The 21,064-nt window shown below is 43.4% G+C and overlaps 1 protein-coding gene across 1 annotated transcript; it reads right to left on the reverse strand.

Annotated features, from left to right (window-relative positions):
- Positions 1 to 1,579: 1,579 nt before the first annotated feature.
- On the reverse strand, positions 1,580 to 20,658 carry LOC124147323 (opsin-5-like). Its single transcript, XM_046518000.2, has 5 exons — positions 19,951 to 20,658; positions 16,338 to 16,631; positions 8,426 to 8,775; positions 7,061 to 7,299; positions 1,580 to 4,396 (listed from the first exon to the last, which is right to left on the reverse strand). The coding sequence occupies exons 1-5, from the start codon at positions 20,078 to 20,080 to the stop codon at positions 4,300 to 4,302; spliced, it is 1,110 nt and encodes a 369-aa protein (XP_046373956.2). The 5' UTR covers positions 20,081 to 20,658; the 3' UTR covers positions 1,580 to 4,299.
- Between the last annotated feature and the right edge of the window lie 406 nt (positions 20,659 to 21,064).

The raw sequence follows: 21,064 nt of genomic DNA on the forward strand, positions 1-21,064 counted from the left end.
TCCATCGGTCTGTTCGCTAGAGTAACTGCCCTTTGTCAAAGGGAAGCTACTCTAACCCTAGTCTCTGAGACGTCACGGCCACGGTCAGACCTTGTTGACAGTCGGTCTGTCCTGTCATAACGTTAAGAAGTGTAGTCAGATGTACACACAGCGACAAAACGCAACAAGGTAACAATTCACATATATTTCGGCCAAATCCAACTTTTTTAATTTGTGGTGAAGGTTTCAAGCCGCAGAGGTCTACAAGCACAGATATGGCTACTGATCCCGCTTGGCTAGGCCTCGTGCCCTCGCAAATTTGTTTCGAAATTTATATCTCCAAAGTTGCCCAAACTTATAAAATGCCTTATCTACGTCACAGCTAGACACTGATTTTCACCGAGAAACCTACCCGTTATATGATAAATATAATTAACAGTGATGGGAAACAAGAATTGTTTAGTTTGCCTTTAGTGCTCCGAGCCTCACTCTTATGTCTGTCCATCATGTCGGTATTGACTGGTTCGGTGTCGCTTCTCATTTAAGGTTCAAGCTGATTGTGTGGGGGCTTATGGCCTGGCACTGAGATGGTCTTCTTTGAGACTCAGTAAACACGAGCTCGGACTTATGGCAACAGCGATGTGTTCAGGTATTGATGATGATGCTCTGCAAGAACTGTACATGTAACACATTAGGCTTCGCTTGAGAATGCATGTCCATATACATGTAAAACACTCAAAACAAGTTGAAGAGACACACAGATGGAAGGCTATATGTTGCAATACCCACCGGCTATGACAGAGTAACTATTATCACATGTTAAAAATCAGGTAGTGTTTATCATCTTTTGAGTATCACATGACGGGCCGGTCATTAGTGAGGGGAGTTTAGATGGGGTTTAACGTCGCGTTTAAGATTATTGCACTGATATAGTGACGTGCATGCACATTCCGGTTTTATAGTGCTACCATGCCGCAGTTTAACATGAATACCCCATTCAGACACAGTATGCTGACTCCTTGTTTTTGGCCGTTAGTGGCGAGCGCAAGACAGGGTAAGAACAAGTACCATAATTTAACGTCTTTTGGTATGACGCGGCCGGGGATCGAACCCCGGACCTTCATCTCTCCGGGCGGACGCTCTACCACTAGACCACGGAAGCGGCCTCGGTCATTTGTTATTCTGGAGGGGATAGGCCATGGATATTTTATTATACCCGGTTCCCGAAAATGCTCAAAACAAATAATGTTTCACCCCAGGCTTGACCTATAGATGATGGATGTCCTAGAATATGTTGTGTTGGGGATAAACAAGACATGTTTGGCCCCTCCTGACATGGGAAATGTATTTTATTGTAGCGTGTTGTAAGTCGAAGGATCGCCAGATGCCATGTCCGTCGCAAAAGCTATATAAAGATGATCATGGGAGTATTTCATCATGCTGTCAACTAATACTCCTTATCCACGCGAGTATTTCACGGTGGCCTGATGCTGTAGGCGACAATATCCCTCGCTCTTTTTCCATTGCTGCTGGTGTCCGTTTCTTGAAGAACACAGAAAACAACGATGCACTGTCTAACAATTTATTATGCACACCATCCAAAATTGATGTTCACTATTTTCATTCGTAAGTCTATAACAATTGCTCGATGGCTTGTGTATGGCATAGGTCCGTCCACACACAAACCGTGACATCTCACAGAATGTTTACGTGACAATATGGTTAAGGACCGACCGTATGATATTCGGGGTTTGGGTGGGTTGGGATTTTGTCTAGAGAGAAGATAATGTTTCAGCTACATCTGCAAAAACTAGATAATGACAGTGAGATACTTTTTTAATTACAACAAAGAGCCTGAATATTTTTTCAGAAAAACACCTTCGAACAACGTAATTTTTGTGACGGAGTTTCTCGGGGTTTTTTTCAGTCTGAAGCATCTTTTTTTTCAAGACATTTCTGGGACAATTTTCTTTTTCGATAACACCCCTCACCCCCTTAGCCCCTAATATCATATGGACGGTTCCTAACGGCATTACGACACTGCATTATATACACTCGCACATACATTGAGAGGAAGTCTCCAACCAACCTCGAACATTGAACACCTACATTATCGATGTACAGTAGCTTGACAGATTAACGACTGAAGATTCATTCTGACGCACATGGCAGCCCGCATACAGGAGCGACATAAACGAAAACGTAAGATCAATAGTCCCGTGATAGATAGGTATTGTCCATGTGTAATTAGATCAATTAGGACCACATATGACTCCCAGCATCTGTACCTTGCTCTCTCAGATAGGCCAAATCGTAGGTCTCTTGCTATTTACCGTGGCTCACGACTACAAGACGGCGTCTACTGACCTATTTATTTCCTCGAAAGGTCACACTCCATCGGTGACATCGGAAAGAAAATCTGTTTTCTGCAGTACGACATCCAAAAATGTAATTGTCCAGAAATATTATATATATCACCGACACATGAATATACGTTTTCTTGACTTGTAACCAATGTTCCAAATCCGCGCCTGCCCAGTGTTCCGTGACTGGGGCATCTCAATTCGGACCCGTAGTTGGGGTGCTTGTGGCCTGCAGTAAGTTTACATGTCAGTTTGTTTATCACGATGAGCTGTAGTTTCTTAAACGAGGGCCTGAAGTGCTAAGTCCGGACTTGCAGCTTCTAAAATAAGTTGGTCCGGCCTGACAGTTTTTTTTATATTTTAAACACTGCTTGTAACCGACAAGACTTCCGAAATATACATCTTTGGAATTCTAGAACATTGTCATTGACCACTTATTTCGGCAGGGAGGTTATTGACAAATAATACTTTTGTGGCTAGAGGTCATTGACCTGTAATACACAGCCCTTATTCTTTAGCCAGTCCGGCCGATGATATTTGATTTATTACCGAAGGAGTTACTGACCTTAAAACATGTGACACATGGCACTTTACAAGGGAGGTAATACCTTATCAAAGAATTAATGCCCATAATACAATAGCAAATAATAGATACGTTATAGTATCACCTTCGCCAGGGGATCTACTGGCCTGAGGTACTTTACCAGGAGTGTCACTTAATTGCCCTTAACCACCTTAACAGGGGACTACGTACTTTTTTTCTCTTTTTTAAACTATATTTATTTCCACTTGGTAAAGTGAAAGGGGACTGCTAAACCGGCAGAACCTAAATAAATATCTTTCCTCATCAAAGTTCAAACAAGCAGCTGTAGTATATGTGTTATACAGTACTACGTACTCTTAACTACCTTACAAGAGGAGTCATTTACAATTACCAATACCATTAATGCCATAACGTCCAAACAAGGGCAATAGCGGACCTTTAACACATAGCAACGCACCTTCATGGCTTCTCAGTGGCGTCATCCACAATACGGGGCGGTCTGGTAGCTAGTGGTTAAAGCGTTCGCTCGTCACGCCAAAGACCAGGGCTCGATTCCCGACATGAGTACAAGGTGTGAAGGCCATGACTGGTGTCCCCCGCCGTGATATTGCTGGAATATTGCTAAAATGCGGCGTAAAACCATACTCACTCATCCTTGATACCCTACCAGTCGCAGACTCGTAGTGCCGCGCCAGGCGAGTCACCTTTGACACCTTATCCATGGGAATCCATGCACTTCAATGCAGTAGCCAGGAGATTCACTGACCTCTAATACAGGACTGTTCCTGCACAGGAATCCGAAGTTCTGATTTAATCTTGGAATTGTTTTGTTACTATGAAATAGTCTGCCTCCGTGGTCTAGTGGGTAGAGCTTCTGCCCTGAGAGCGGAAGGTGGTTCGCGCCATACCAAAAGTCGTGAGAGATGGCACCTTATGTTACTTCTCCTGGTGCTGAACCGGATGGCTGTTTCCGAGTAGTGTATCCACGTTAAACTGTGCCATGGTATATCAGACGGCTAGCACTATGAACCGGCATTAGTCCGGACAAGTACAAGCAGCCACATACACAGGTACGTCGCAATGTAAGTCGATAATCCTGAACGCGACGATAAACACCACCTCTTGTCAAATACTTCGCTTTACTCAATAAAACCATAGAACTTCGGATGCCTACATTTCTGACAAGCAATGTAAACACTCCGTGAATCAAACAGCAAGGCGTGGCAGCCTAACGCATCCACCTTTCATCAATGACTTAACAACCTTCATTCGATCTTCACAGCGAACTATCACGACCGACGCCGATCAATCCAACAATTCCGAGTGTCACGTGCATCTCAAGATGATGTCTAGGGGTCACGTGACTTGATGCTGGTCCGGGTATGCTGACACCATTGTCATTCAATATACCGGCTAAAAAAGGATTCTTTTCTCGTGTCTGACCTCGACTTCAGCATCCCCGATGTAAATGCCTTCTCTTGTTCGGTCGACGATGACTCGCCTGATCGGCCTGCAAGTTTCAAATATAATAGACTTATACTAAAATAACTAATAGAGTAAGGAGACTTAAGACAGAATACGATATCTGGTGTAAGGTAACAATTAATGTTTCCATGTTTTACAATCACTGAAGTACCTGTGATATTTAAAATAAACAAAAGGTATGGTTTCTGGAGCATCGGAACGATACCTGCTCATCGTTTTTATTCGATTTCGTTTTAAAATATGTTTCATATATACACTTCGAAGATCTTCTGTCAGACAACGGAAAGTATACGCTCATGTTTGATGGTGGCTTAACATGAAACAAACAAGACACGATTATTCGATGGTGATGATTTGCAATATTTCGACGACTGTTTTCATCCCAGTTTTGATAACGTTTGTAATTTTGTGCTCAATTCCAATTTCCAAGTGTATACTTTGTTTTGCCCGACAGTTTAGTCAGGAACCGGTTGCTATATATTTCCACATAAAATATCTAATAGAAAAACTCGGTTCCTGTAGTAATTGTGACATACCCCAATACAGAAACCAAAATATCCACATGCCATGTTTAGTTACTGCTCCATTCAAACAGTGGTTTGGCAATCCTTTTCACTGCCTACTCAGCACCTCTGTATCATATGGTCACGGCGAAGACACGAGTTTGATTCCCGACATGGGTACAATGTGTGAAGCCCGTTTCTGGTGTCCCCCGTCGTGATTTTGCTAGAATATTGCTAAACGCGGCGTAAAACAATACTCACTCACTGATATGACTCAGCGTTTGCATCTGGGGAAGCGTAGGGTTTTCAGGCGTCGCTGGTATATGTATCTCCGACACTTACCAAACGATCAATGAAGTGTGTAGCTTTTTGCAGAAGGGACATGGAAGTTCGGGATAAAACATTATATGAACATGACAACGGGGTGCTACTTAATTAGTTATTCTGGTATGCATGGCGACCACAGACTTGAGAACAGGTGCATTGTACTGGAGGAACAACACACCTTTAGTGATTTGCCCACGACGTTTAGCCTTGATATTTTCACGCAGTTGTCTAGTAAGTGAATGAGTATGTTTTTACGCCATTTTTAGCAATATTCCAGCAATATCACGGCGGGGGACACCAGAAATAGCCTTCGCACATTGTACCCATGTCGGGAATCGAACCCGGTTCTTTGGCGTGACGAGCGAACGCTTTAACCACTAGGCTACCCGACCGCCCCCGCAGTTGTCTAAGCAGATTAGCTTAATATTGTCCATTGATGTATTCCTGTAGGATTACTTTGGGAACGCGGAAAACCGAAGCCATCACCTCGCAGACCGACTGAACAGTCTTTCCAGTCGTTACAGGGGCGGTCGGGTAGCCTAGTGGTTAAAGCGTTCGCTCGTCACGCCGAAGACCCGGGTTCGATTCCCGACATGGGTACAATGTGTGAAGCCCATTTGTGGTGTCCCCCGCCGTGATATTGCTGGAATATTGCTAAAAGCGGCGTAAAACCATACTCACTCACTCACTCCAGTCGTTACATGTTTCCGCTGTTGTTTAGTCTCTGGCTGATAGTGGTGAACCCAAGACTCTATGGTTACACATCGGAGTGTTGGAGATACTTGGCAGTGCTTGTTTAAATATGCTGCCTGGTTGTGTATTTGGTTCAAAAGCATCTTGTAAGCATGGGAAGTATTGTACTTAATACATGCAAACTGTTAAGGGTGTACTATACAGGCTCAGAACAGTTCACCCAACTCTTGCATCACGGGGCTTAATGTGGAACGAAAGCCAAAAATGATGCAGATCTTGGACGCTTCTGACAAACCAAGTATTATAATCAGGATGGATCATTGATTCGAACCCACAAAACAGTAACAGGGACGATAGGGCCACCCGTGTTCCAACTATGACAACAGTAACAACAGCCAAGATTAAAATTGGTCTCGTTCAAATTATATCTCAACATGTTACATATCTCGTCTCAATATATCCCGACTACATTATATTCCGAATATCAACTACCATCTTTAATACTTCACAGCTTCGTAAACACTATCTTCCTTTATCCCATGTGAACACATACGGCCGCTTTGAGGTGCAGCCGCTATTTTTAACGAGGGAAAACAGTAGGCGCTCTGACCAATGACGGCTCCGTTACATCGACAATGTATCTCGAGCAACCTGCGGCCATCGGTTCTACACATTATGGGGTTCACATAAAGCACATGCAAGGAGTAGGTTCTATTTCATCAACAGCGACGTATGGACGATGATTCTCCACCGATATACTCAGTCGTCTATACAATGATAATACACCGCAAAAATGGTGAACGTTTATCTTGAATATCGAGGACGTAAACTTTCAAGAACTCTATCTATGATTAATAGTTCTGAATTCAAACGGGGGCACAGGTGGCCCAGTCGTCTAAGGCGCCGCGATTCGCTGTCCAGAGTTCCGTCCCTTGGACACGCCAGATTATGTTTCTAGGTTTGTCAGTACCAACATGTGCTCGTGGGTTTCACCGAAGTGGTAAACGTCTGAGACCTGCATCACTTCGGGCTTTACTTCCACATTAACTGGAATACTGTTAAAGCCACGTTAACCCAACTCACTCACTCTTAATTCCAACAAATTACGAGTCAAAGCGACTGGGAGATGGCTGACACAAGAAAACACTACATGTATTACTACTCACTTGCTTTTCACCGCCTCGCCAACTTTCCTCCGCCTCGAAAATATCCCAATAACACAGTTCCTGAAGTCCTGGTTGAACATGCAGTAGATGACGGGATTCAGCAGGCAGGAACTTTTGCAGAACATGGTCGGAACCGTGGACACCCATGGAGGAATGTCATCGACGTAGGCAAACACGTTGGACAATATGGCGTATGGTGACCATAAGATGGCGAAGGATACGACCATGGCCATAGAAATCTACAACAATGAATGGAAGTCACTGCATGAGTTGGATTTAAACCCGCTTTCACTCTTGTCACGATTGCGGGGCACGTTGTTCATGTTGCTCCATTATTTACATATTGCTGTAATGTGGCCTCAAATATGCCGACTATCGCGTAGAACGGGGCACGGGTGACCAACTCGAATAAGGCGCCGTAGTATGCTGTGAAGAGTTGCGTCCCTTGGGTACGCCAGAAGCCTATAACAGTGAGTTGGAATCCCTGTTTTGCCCGATTCTGTTTCTAGGTCTGTCAGCACCTGCGACATCCCACATTATGCTGACATGCTGTGATATAACTGGAATACTGATCAAAGCGGCGACTGACTCACTCACTCAATATCTCGTAGAACAAGAAACAAAACGGATGTCATCACCATATCTGAGATATTGGACTTCCCTCTGACAGACTGTGATATTACAGAAATACTGTTCATAGCAGTGCTATCCCCAACTCACTTGCTCTGTAAAACATTTGGAAAGATGGCATATTTGTTTAGATGGTTTGCGAAATATTGGGAAATGAAAGCTTTTGCTGTCTGGTGATAGAAAAAGGGAGCATGTTCCTGAAGTCCTATTCACATTTACCGCGACCCCTACCCAGGCGAGCCTTTCTCCCTGTGAGATATTAAGATATATTCCCGAAGCCCTGTTCACATCAAGACGACTTACCCAGGCGAGCCTTTCTCCCTTTGAGATATTTAGATATATTCCCGAAACCATGTTCACATCAAGACGACTTACCCAGGCGAACCTTTCTCCCTGTGAGATATTTAGATATATTCCCGAAACCATGTTCACATCAAGACGACTTACCCACGCGAGCCTTTCTCCCTTTGAGATATTTAGATATATTCCCGAAGCCCTGTTCACATCAAGACGACTTACCCAGGCGAGCCTTTCTCGCTTGGAGATATTTAGATATATTCCCGAAACCATGTTCACATCAAAACGACATACCAAGGCGAGCCTCCCTCCCTTTAAGATACAGAGATATATTCCTGAAACCATTATCACATCAAAACGACTTACCCAGGCGAGCCTTTCTCCCCTTGAGATACTGAGATATATTCCCGAAACCATGTTCACATCAACACGACTTACCCAGACGAGCCTGTGCTCCTTTGAGATATTTCTCTGTTCGAGTGCTTCGTCTATACTGACTGCAGTCCTAGTGGCCTTAAGCCTCTTCATGAGTCGTCTTGATGTAACCACGACTTTCACGTAGCTGAACGTCATGATGCCAATATTGACAAAGAAGCAGAAGAAGATGAGGCACAAAGTGTAGGCTCGACCAGCGTGGCTTCTCAGTGTCCAGTCGATGCTGCAGGAAGTCCCGAAAGGTTCCAGGACGTAGCGGCTCCAGCCAAACAGTGGCATCAGTGTCCAAAACAGTGAGTACAGCCATAGACCCGCTATCACCATTCGCGTGAACTCGATTGTCAGTCGATATTCTGAAAAGTGTTAATTTCAACAATTTTAAACGTAATTCTTCACAACCTGGTAACTTCAACGTTAGTCGTATTCTGAAATGTGGTGAATACAATGTCAGTGTGAATGGCGAATGCTACCGGCAGGCAGATGTTATCACTGAATTTTATTGGTCCATCCATATAATTTTCACAGCTTTATTGACATTTACGCCAAATGGAATTTGATTCGGCGGATCATCAAGACTGGTTATTCCCTTGCTTTGACATTTTACAGTATACAGCGTAATTTTTCACAACCTGGCACTATCAACGTAAGTCGCTATTCTGAAAGATGTTCAGTACGACGTCTAAGAAATATAATACTTCCGATATAGAATCCTTACACATTGTTTATATTGCAGGACGCAGTAAACCTTGCCATCTTCCATGGCTTGCGATGCTAACGGAAACGAACATGTATCAAGGACTATGCGATGTAGTTAATTAACGTACAGGTAACATTCTGTGTTTAATGTTCATTAATGATCGTGCACATGAACATGAACCTTTCCATGAACTTGGAACTCGGAAGTTGCGGGTGTGTCAAACAGCACGTGTTCCTCTTTTGGCGGTTGGGTAGCCTAGTGGCTAAAGCGTTCGTTCGTCACGCCGAGAACCCGGTTCGATTCCCGACACTGGTACAATGTGTGAAGCCCATTTCCGGTGTCCCCCGCCGTGATATTGCTGGAATATTGCTAAAAGCGGCGTAAAACCATACTCGTTCACTCCTTTTTGGTGTACTTCGGAACATTTTTAGGGAAGCATTAGGTTTCTGGCCTTACTGTTTTGTGCAATGTTTTTTTTGGTCAGTTGAGGGGAAATTATTCTTCGCACATCCTGAACAAACACACCGTCGTTCAACATATTTAAATAAGCTGTTGTTTTCGCTGAAGTACATGTACGTCAGCGTTTGATGATACATTACAAATTATTATCATTTCTGTTTGCTTTTCTTTATTTCCAACCTAAACAACATCGTTCTTGTGATCGACTTATGAAAAAATTAATAAAGCGTAAGCGGGCCCGAAAAGGTCGGGTTTACAATCAGCCAATCAAATGCCTAGAATGACCGAAAGGTGATATATACAAAGAAAAACGTTAAGCACACCCTAATATATTTCGGAATATTTGTAACAGTCATGAAAGATATAATTACGGGAAGAATTATGTTCTCTCGAGATGATGTAATCAGTCTTGCGTGACGAAAGCTCACGTGCCATGCATGGTATGCCCGTGCAGCATGCTACCCTCGACTATCTCTAAAAGCAGTACTTCCAAACGTTTACAATGCTTTCTTAAGCTCGGTTTTAAACAGTTATTCCATGACATTGTTTGACCATGGCACGAAGGCAATTATCAAACGCCACAAGATGGCAAATAATCGGCATGCATAACGCAGGAATGTCTTGTAATGCCATTAGTTGGAATTTGGGGTATCATCACACTGTCGTAACCTTCTTCGTCTCATAGGGGGAGAACCCTTTTTAACAAGTACTTGTCTGAAGGCTGTGGTTGCCCAATCGTCGTTTCAGCACCAGAACCGTCAGGAACCGCCTGAAAGCAGCAGGACTGAGGGCTAGACGAGTCATAAAGCGCCCCTTGTTGAGAGATCACAACAAAGCTGCTCGTTTAGCATGGTGTATTGCGCGACAGAACTGGAATCTGAGAACTTGGAGACGGATCCATCGGTCAGGCGAAAGTCGCTTTCTGCTCCACGTCACTGATGGAAGAACGAGAGTTTGGAGGCACCGGGAGACGGCCTACACCCCCAGGAACATTATACTGACTGTTGCATACGGCGGGGGCTCGGTAATGGTTTGGGGTGTATCTCTCATGACTGCAGGGTGGATTTGGTCACTATAAGGGGCAATTTAACAGGGGCTCAGTATATCCGGGACGTTTTGAGGCCAGTCGTCGTTCCTAATTTTGACAACCACCCTCTTTGTACTCGACCTCAGTACATGGTTGACAATGCCAGGCCTCAACGTTCGCATGCAGTCGTGGATTACACGAGGGCCAATGCAATAACGACTCTACCCTGGCCAGCACTGAGCCCAGATTTGAACCCCCTTGAACATGTGTGGGATATTCTTCGGCGGCGCATACAGGCAAGAGATCCACCTGTACGAGATTTACGCAAATTGGAAGCAGCATTGCATCAGGAGTGGTTGTTATTGACCCATCAACAGATCCAACGTCTGACTGGAGGCATGAGACGTAGGGTGGAATACGTCATCCGGGCACGTGGCGGATATACCCGCTACTGATCTGTTTCATGTCAAGTAGTGACTTTAAGGAACATTTAAACTCGTTTACTTAATCCTGCAGCTCCATACTTTTTTTAGGTATTGTCTGCGGTCAAAAATAGTACCTGTGTTACCATGATGTTTTTTTCAGTAAATTTCAATCACAACTCACCAATATCTTCCTTATTTGTTATCAAATGTTTGTTCTATCCGATGACATTGGTATTTCCCAGCTCCTGTGGTCAGTCATCCCATGCCATGATTTTTGCCATTTGTCATGGTTCAGAAATAGGGGAGTGCTTAACTTTTTTTCTTTGTGTATATGTGCACAATGTGGTAAGATCAGAGATATGTGCACCAATATGTTTTACACCTGTGGTATTACTGCTAGCTACGACAACCATCCAAGAAAGAATCCCAAGGGGTATTACTGCTAGCTACAACTGCCATCCAAGAAAGAATTCAAAGTGGTATTACTGCTAGCTACGACAACCATCCAAGAAAGAATCCCAAGTGGTATTACTGCTAGCTACGACAACCATCCAAGAAAGAATCCCAAGTGGTATTACTGCTAGCTACGACAACCATCCAAGAAAGAATCCCAAGGGGTATTACTGCTAGCTACAACTGCCATCCAAGAAAGATTCCCAATAGTAAGCTGCCCATTTTGCTTTGTTTTGTTTGTTTGTTTAACGACGCACTCAGCAATTGTCCAGCTATATGTCGGCGGTCTGTAAATTATCGAGTCTTGACCAGAGAATCCAGTGATTGACATCATGAGCATCTAACCAAGCAATTGTGATACGATGACATGCATCAACCAAGTCAGCGAGCCACCCGATCCCGTTAGTCGACAAGCATAGTCGCTCTTAACGGCAAGCATGGGTTGCTGAAGAACTATTCTAACCCGGATCTTCACGGGTCCATTTTGCTTCTGACTGGGTTCTGTGCCTGGAGCGTCAATGTCAACTTTACGATTACAGTGCCGATAATAGTAAAACCTAATTGTACATAATCCATATTTATTATTTGGTCTCCATTAGCAACTGCTTCATCTGATGTAAATGACTTTAATTAATATCTGAGATTAAAAATAATCGTCTTATTATAAGTCGCGATGGATTTCGTGATTTCATTTCTCATTTCGCGTGACATAAATTCCATATTGACGTCATTGCAGATAATCTCTTTCAACGCGCACTATAACGATAACTACATTATTCACTGGAGAAAACAAGTTGATATGCTGAGACTGTCTAATTAAGAATAAACGACGAGTGGGAGATGTTTGTCGTACAATAAACCACTGCAGGAAGACTAATCAATGAGGTGCACAGATAAATGTAGGTATTGTACGATAAACAACATCATCCCGCGGCAACTGACTTTCTATAAAGTCCTTTGCCGCGGGAAGATGGATAAACGACGATCACGAGTCGTATATTTCTCATATGAGATTTCAACATCATGTATAATTTAGTGACAACCAGAAAAGCAAAGGACTAAAAGAATCGCCCTGAAATATTCCTCTTCTAATAGAAATGGATTCCGAAGTCACCACCTGCCCCTGCGAATACATCTCAAGTTGAGTTGACCAGCAATTCATTAAGGATTGAATAAAACAAGTGAGTGAGTGAGTGAGTATAGTTTTACGCCGCTTTTAGCAATATTCCAGCAATATCACGGCGGGGGACACCAGAAATGGGCTTCACACATTGTACCCATGTCGGGAATCGAACCCGGGTCTTCGGCGTGACGAGCGAACGCTTTAACCACTAGGCTACCCGACCGCCCCTATAAAAGAAGTAGTGGCTCGGGAAGATCAATTCATTCCCCTGACTTCAAAATCAATTCGCGAGGTAGAGAATCATAAGCTTTTCTGTAGTGTATACAACACTTTGAGAGGTTGTTATTATTATTATTTACAGATTAAAATAAATAAATGCAGCAAAGAGGGTTTGGGTGATCCTGGCACAGTCAGGCTGGTTAGGCTCATCATCAGCTCAGGGCCCTTGCCCCCTCTACACGCAGCCCAGACAGCGAATGGGACTTCTCCCAGGAATCGCTGCCTAGTCAAACCCACCCAGAACTTTTCGGAGAATGTGAAGACTCCCCAACACTGCAGCCTTTTGCATTACCCAGATTGTCAGAAGGTCTGTATTCCTGGTAGCAAACCCGGGTACTCTCTCGGTGTCAGTCAACAGATTGGGAGGTACCAAACCTAAGGCATCGAGAACAGTGGGGAGTCGGACAACTTGGTACTTGGGATGCAAGCGTGACATTTCGAAAGCGAGGTCTGCCTATTTGCCATGTTTATCCTCAATCTTGTCAATCACATTGTATTTATCAAAAAGGACAAGATCAGGTTTGTTGACCTGGATACGTCTGAGGCTGAATTTTGTATTGATCATTTTCCATAACGTCCTCTACATATTCCGCGTTGTACCATGGGTGCCATCGGAGCATGGCGAAGACGGTAATAAAATGATCGAGCTTCACCATCATGTCGTTTGAGATACTTGAGATTTTTTCAGTTCGGTCGCCATGAACTGGACTTTGCATGGACTTGCTAATAATCATCGTCCTGAGGCAAGGGTATTAACTGACTATAAAAGTCCAGTTTCCACCCTTGCCGAACTAGGGTGAAGTTTCCAGGCTCGTCTGTAGTGGCAATTACGAGTTATGTCCCTTATATGTCCATCCTTTTGACCAATAAGATTCAATCTCTCATATCAGTTGTATTTGCTTCATAGCGGCGCCCAGTCATGGCGATCTGATCGATAATCAAGATCTATATTGTAATATAACGGGTCCTACCCCGGGAAGTGCATCAGATCACTTGAGCATCTTGATTAAAAACATGAAAAAAATTGCCACATATTTGTGGACGCCCAGTTGACCGTACACATACTTTCCAAATCATGCAGTCGACCGACATCTGCACATTGAAAGCCATGAACCAGACGTCTAGTTCGTTACGCGATTTTGATGCGACTATGCATAGACTCGTCAGTACAGCCAAAATATAACTCCGGAAATCCTGCGTAGTTCGGCAAGGGTGGAAACTCGACTTTTATAAGTCAGTTAACACCCTGGGGCGGTCGGGTAGCCTAGTGGTTAAAGCTTCGCTCGTCACGCCGAAGACCCGGGTTCGATTCCCGACATGGGTACAATGTGTGAAGCCCATTTCTGGTGTCCCCCGCCGTGATATTGCTGGAATATTGCTAAAAGCGGCGTAAAACCAAACTCACTCACTCACCCAGTTAACACCCTTGCCTTGGAAAGATGCTAATCCCAAGATTAGTAGACACCACTATCCCTGGAATGATCCGTAAAGATTTTGGCATTGCACACGGGACGGTTAACGAGAAAATAGCATAACAAGTTTTAGATGGACGACTGACATATATTGCGGCCACTTAAAAGCCACGTGACCCCCATCCAAGCCTGGCAGGTGTCGACGTCTCGTATATTGTTTGACGTACAACACCCTAGATGCAGCCAGATGCGATCACCATGCCAACAGTATGACACACAGTTGCATCCTGAATGGCTTTGGCGGGATGTAATCTGGCTGCTGTAGGACCAGATACGGCTTCCTGAGGCCATACCTGTGGCTCTTTATTAACACAGGGAGTCGTGTTGTAGTCTCCCTGATTAAAGCAACAATAACACATACCACTATTACGTTTGTTCGCATTTATCAGCTGCTAAATAACCTGATGAACTTCAACGTGAAAATGGCAAATGTTTATAAACGTTTGACTCATGGGTGATTCTAACATGTGCTTGATTGGGTGGTAGGTCTTGTCAAGAGCGACCGCCTCCGTGGTCTTGTGGTAGAGCTCCTGCCCGGAGAGAGGAAGGTCCGGGGTTCGATCCCCACCCGCGTCATACCAAAAGACGTCAAAAGATGGTACTTGTTGTTACACTGTCAGGCGCTCGGCATAAAGGGGCTAAAACAAGGACTGGTCGGCTCGGAGTCAGTATACTGTGTCTGAGTGGGGTATTCATGTTAAACTGCGGGATGGTATCTCATTGTGCTAGCACTATAAATCGACATCAGTCCGGACTAGTACAAGCACACACACACACACACACACACACACACACACACACACACACACACAAGCATGTGCATGCACGTCGCTATATTTTGAAGTGCAATAATCTTGGACGCGACGTTAAACTCCATTTCACCTCACCTCTTGTCATAAGGAGACACAGTTACGGTCTCGGGTGGATGTACCTGGTAAAACGGATGCTAACCCCAACCTAACTCGACAAACCCCAAAAAGGAATTATTGAAATGAAGTTAATTGATGATGATATATGCTATTTTTGTATCTCTGAATCTGAAAACATACACCATGCATGAATGTAGGTTAGAAGTTGACGTGTACCTACACCAGAAACTTGCGTATGATATTCATATTATCTGTCTAGATCAAATAGTTTGCTACAACAAAAAGAACTCTCTTTTCAACCTTATAAGTCTTCTTGCAAAAAATTTATATTCACCTGTCAATTATTAAGAAAACTCTTTTATACTTTCCTTTCTTCATTAAAATATTGAAAGATGTATGTACAATAGAACAATTTATTGCAATGAATCATAGTAGTATTAATAAATTTGACAGAAAATGGAAAAGTTATCCGCCAACTCATTTTAATATATCAGTCAATACAATATTTGTATATGACCCATATCATGATCATGTTTTATGATCCTATGAATTGCTACACTTATATACATCATGTACCTGTTACATATATAAATTTATGTCTACTGAATTGAAATAAAAATATTTTAAACAAAAGTTTCGTCAACCCAAGACGATCCGGGCCGCAACCATATTGTATGTCATACTTCTGATGGACGCCGTAACTTACAGTTTATGTGGTGAGTATAGCGATCATGGTATCGTATCGAGAGTAAGTGAGTGAGTGAGTTGGGTTGAACGCCGCTTTCAACAGTATTCCATTGATATCACGGCGTGTCAGCTTGATGTGGGAGGAAAAGCTCAAAGTGATGCAGGCCTCAGACGTTTACCACTTTGGTGAAAACCACAAGTATGTGTATGGTGCTGAGAAACCTAGAAACATAATTGTGAGAAATGGGATTCGAACCCACAATCATAGGTTTCTGGCGTGCCCAAAGGACGCAATTCTCCACCGCGAATTGCGGCGCCGTACACGAATGGGTCCGACCCCCCTCCCCACCCCGCACCACCAACCCCCTCCACCCCTACCCGTGAGAAAGTGTCCGTTAGTGTGTGTAGAGTATGAAGTACTTACTTAAGTGTGGCCAACACAAGTAGATGTACCGGTACACGCTTAAGGCTACCAGGGTTTTCATGTCCGCCAGGGCAAAGGTGAAGGTCGTCACGCCTTGTATGATACAGCCGATTTCTCCGAATAAGAATCTCTGGGCAAAACAGGATGTTGTCGTCAAGGGGTACCCAAACAGAGAAATACCCAGGTCTGATACTGTTAGATTAAAGATGAAGAGATTCTGGGGGTTCTTGAGAAGCTTCTTGTTTTTGTAGAATATGTGTAGAACAATCAGGTTACCGAACGTTGCTAGGACACCTGAATAAACAGACATACAAAACATGATATATATTTGGTAAAACGAATTCAGCCTTACCCAAAACGCCATTCGGCCCGTGAAGATTCCGGGGTAGAATAGGTCTTCAGCAACCCATGCTTGCCGTAAAAGGTGACTATGCTTGTCGTAAAAGGCGACTAACGGGATCGGGTGGTCAGGCTCGCTGACTTGGTTGAAGCATGTCATCGATCTTAATTGCGTGGATCGATGCTCATGATATTAATCACTGGATTGTCTGGTCCAGACTCGATTATTTACAGACCGCCGTCACATAGCTGGAATACTGCTGAGTGCGGCGTAAAACAACAAACCAACCAAAACGCCATTCATTTAGTTCCTACAGCAATGTGTATCTGATGGTAGGGCCGCCTCCGTGGTCTAGTGGTAGAGCATCTGCCCGGAAAGCGACAGGTTAGTGGTTTAATCCCCGGCCGCGTCCTACCAACAGAGGCCAAGAGATGGTACTTGTTGTTACCCTGTCTGGCTCGGATTTAAGGGGCTAAACAAGGACTGGTCGGCTCGGAGTCAGTATACTGTGTCTGAGCTGAGTTTCCATGTTTAACTGCGGCATAGTGTCTCAGTGGGCTAGCATTTTAAAACCGCCATCAGTCCGGACTAGTACAAGCAGCCACACGCCCACACACGTGCATGCACGTCGCGATTAAGTGAAATAACCATGAACGCGAGGTACAATCCCATTTCACCTTACTTCACCCGTGGTGGAATTGTACCCAACAAAAAAGTCAACTGAACATTTTACTTGCATTTCGGGATGTTAGCGAATAATATTTTATGCCGCAATCAACTTTTAACGACGGCCTGCTTATATGACAATGGACCAGGCACACACGTGGTTGATGGTAGGGTGGATGGTCAAAACAAGACTCTGACTAATCCGGATTTCGGCCAATACCGAATATACGGTTCCGAATATGGTATAAAAAATACTAATATTCATTTCAATCGTATTTTTATTTCCATCATATGTATATCTACACTCTAACTAATCCGCACCTGTCTAAACCGGACATAACAGTAAGTCTAACAAAAGTCCAGTTTAGACAGAGTCCACTGAATGAAAGGGAGAAATAAACCAGTATGAGACAGATCCAACATTGGGATCAGCCGAACCTCATTATAATGGACACTTGTAACAAAGACCAGGTACCGGGAACGTTGTGTGAACCGGAACCTCTACCTGTGAATACTGTTGAAGTTCACGCTGCTTATTATAGTGTGTGTAATAACATGTATACTGTGAAATGGGTAAATATTAACGCGCTTTGGACACGCAACACGACCCGTGAAGATTCGGAGTAGAATAGGTCTTCAGCAACCCATGCTTGGCGTAAAAGGCGACTATGCTTGTTGTAAGAGGCAACTAACGGGATCGGGTCGTCAGGCACGCTGAATTGGTTGATGCATGTCACCGTATCCCAATTGCGTGGATCGATGCTCATGATTGTCTGGTCTAGACTCGATAATTTACAGACCGCCGAACATATAGCTGGAATATTGCTGAGTGCGGCGTAAAACAACAAACAAACATGCTACACACTGACGGTACAGATCATATTAGTAAAATAATAAATTAGTTCTGCAAAAGTTGAAGGGACAATTTACACTGCTAACTCTTCCGTCACGAACACGGCGTCATGTATTATTTAACATCGAATAGAAAGCGACCATACTGTTTATTGGAATTTTGCTTTCTTCAAATTGACTTCATATATTAAAATTAGCCTCAGAAACTGACTATGCTGTTTATTTGAATTCTGCTTTCCTGAACTTAAATCATATTAATTAACCTCAACTGGAAAATGACAAAAATGCTACTTTCCTAAACTGGACGTTAGATGATATTAATTAACTTCATCTGTACACTGACCCTGCCGTTTATAGGATGCTACTTTCGTGCACGTGACTGGAATATTGCTGACAGCGGCCTTAAACAACATTCACTGACTTGCCCATAACCGCTGGAGTGGTTGTAGACATACAAACGAAATTGGTATTAAAACCATTGGGAAAAAAATCCCATACATGTATGTGTGAGATTACAGTCAAACACCTTTGTGTCGACGTTGAAAGGACCTACGTAAATATTCCGAGTTAACAGTAAGTTCGACACATCAAAGTTCGACACAACAGTGTTTGACTGTAACAACAATACCGCGGAAGAAACGATCCGCTTGGAATGAATTGCAAATCCATGTCCCGTACCCGTAGCATTCATAAACTAGAATCTTCACCTAAATGAAAGCTGTTCTCAACTTTAATTCATTTCACAACTGCGATTTGTTCAGCGGATCCGTAAAACCAGCGGTAAAGAAACAATATCAGTTACACGTTCCACAAGTAAGTTTGTTTATTTGTTTGTTGTTTAACACCGCACTCAGCAATATTCCACCTACTTAATCGAGTCTGGACCAGACAATCCAGTAGTTGACATCATGAGCATCGATCCACGCAAATGGGATACAAACATGCATCAACCAAGTCAGTGATCCTGACTACCAGATCCCCTTGAGATCTTACGACAAGCGGCTCACGCGTGGTCTAAAGCTCCGCAATTCCTTGTGAAGAATAGGGTCGCCTCTCACGACAAGCACGGGCTGCTGAAGGCCAATTCTAACCCGGATCTTCACGGGCACCTCATATGAGAGTGACCAGTATCACCAGCAGGTGTGGGGGAGGTTATGGTTCACGGACGCTAGACTGGTTAAATAACGTAATCCCCGTTACTTTAAACACATGAACGATTTATCAATAAAGTTTACAAATATTTATACAACTCAAAAGAAGTTAAAGAACTCCCGATTCTGTCATATTACTACAGTTCATCAATACATACTAACTATAGTAATATGAAAGAATCGGGTGGTTTTTTTAAGTTCTTTTGAGTAGAATATATTGTTCGTTATTGGTGACATTTTGAGCCATATTGTGAAAACTGGTTGAAGTTTGACGTAGCAAGTGACGTCACATTAAATATTATGACGTCATGTAGTCCCTACAGACCGGCCAGCTGACTTGTATATTTCTTACAAGACTATGACTTGCCAATCAGATTGCTAGATTGTTTTACGTATACCATAATATAATAACATACAGTAAACAACGGTTATAACGAACTCAAAGGGACCACTAAATTTAGTTCGTTATAACTGCAGTTCGTTATAGGCATATATGCATCATATATATACAACAAATGGCCGGGACTAAAAAATAAGTTCCTTATATCGGTCAGTTCGTTATAAGCGTGTTCGGTATAACCGTAGTTTACTGTAATACCCTTACCAACAAAGAGGAGATACACGGCGCAAGCAAAGTACCCTCCGTCTGTCAGCGGCGTCACATTGTAGATCCTCTTCAGGTATTCCCAATCGTCTTCAATATAGGTGACGTTACTGTCAATGGATGTGTTCATTTTGGAGATGTCAGGAACAGTACTGTTTTCAGTGGACCTCGGCCCCTACTCGTTCGCGTCCAATTCACCCGAGGTTTTAAGTGAATAACAACGTCAGTGTATCAACGAAACAATGCGCTTTGACTTCACCAAATATCCCATACGGTACAGCCTCTTGCACAGCTTCATGCACGTCAAAATCTACAGCTTCATATATCACGGCAGGATCTACAGCTTCATATGGCACGACAGGATGTACAGCTTTGTTGGGCACGACAGGGTCTACAGCTTCATACCAGGGTCTACAGCTTCATATGGTTTTGTGCACGTCAAGATCTACAGCTTTATACGGCAAGCCACGATCTACAGATTCATATGGCACGACAGGTTATACACATCTCCATAGGAAAACAGGGAATATAAGCTGGTATCTGAATTGGAAATAACTGCATATTACTCGGATGTGTCTGAATCGTTCGCATGCGTCCACGAGGTTCACCAGTGCATGAACAAATGCCGTTTGAATGTTGCATCTACTGTCAAAGGCGATATTTCCCGCCCACAGCAAGGGATACAGTATCTGTTTACACTATGGACACCGTTCGCTGTCAGCCAATTAGCATAGAATATGCATAAACCTTGCCGTTGGTGACAACACTAATCAGATGAAAGTGATGCATCTTCTTAGTGGGGATAACATTTTAGCACCGTTATGTTCCATTGCCACGTATCATCTAAGCGTAGAAATAAAACCCGAGTCATATCACCGGCCACGTTGTCAACAACGTGAGCATGGAACGCCGTCATGTACAGTTTCACAACACGTGCGATGGCCAGGAACGCGACCAGCTGAGATCGCGAAGTAGGCGTTCTATGAGTACCGACGGTGATTTGTGGTGTACTGTAATTAATCAGTTGAAGAGTATCGGTAGCTTGCTGTGTTTAATATAGTTAATATTTTACTCTGCATCAGCAATTTTCAGGAACATTACGTCAATTATTTGA

This window comes from Haliotis rufescens, unplaced genomic scaffold (genome assembly GCF_023055435.1).
Source record: "Haliotis rufescens isolate VD_foot unplaced genomic scaffold, xgHalRufe1.0.p SCAF_26, whole genome shotgun sequence".
Lineage (NCBI taxonomy): Eukaryota > Metazoa > Mollusca > Gastropoda > Lepetellida > Haliotidae > Haliotis > Haliotis rufescens.

Excerpts from the sequence above, each read along its gene's own strand:
- LOC124147323 (XM_046518000.2), bottom strand. The coding sequence starts at position 20,080 with ATGAACACATCCATTGACAGTAACGTCACCTATATTGAAGACGATTGG. Across the intron at positions 16,632-19,950 it reads CGTGTATCTCCTCTTTGTTG|GTGTCCTAGCAACGTTCGGT; the intron begins GTAAGGGTATTA and ends CTGTTTATTCAG. Across the intron at positions 8,776-16,337 it reads CTTGTGTTGGCCACACTTAA|AATATCGACTGACAATCGAG; the intron begins GTAAGTACTTCA and ends AACACTTTTCAG.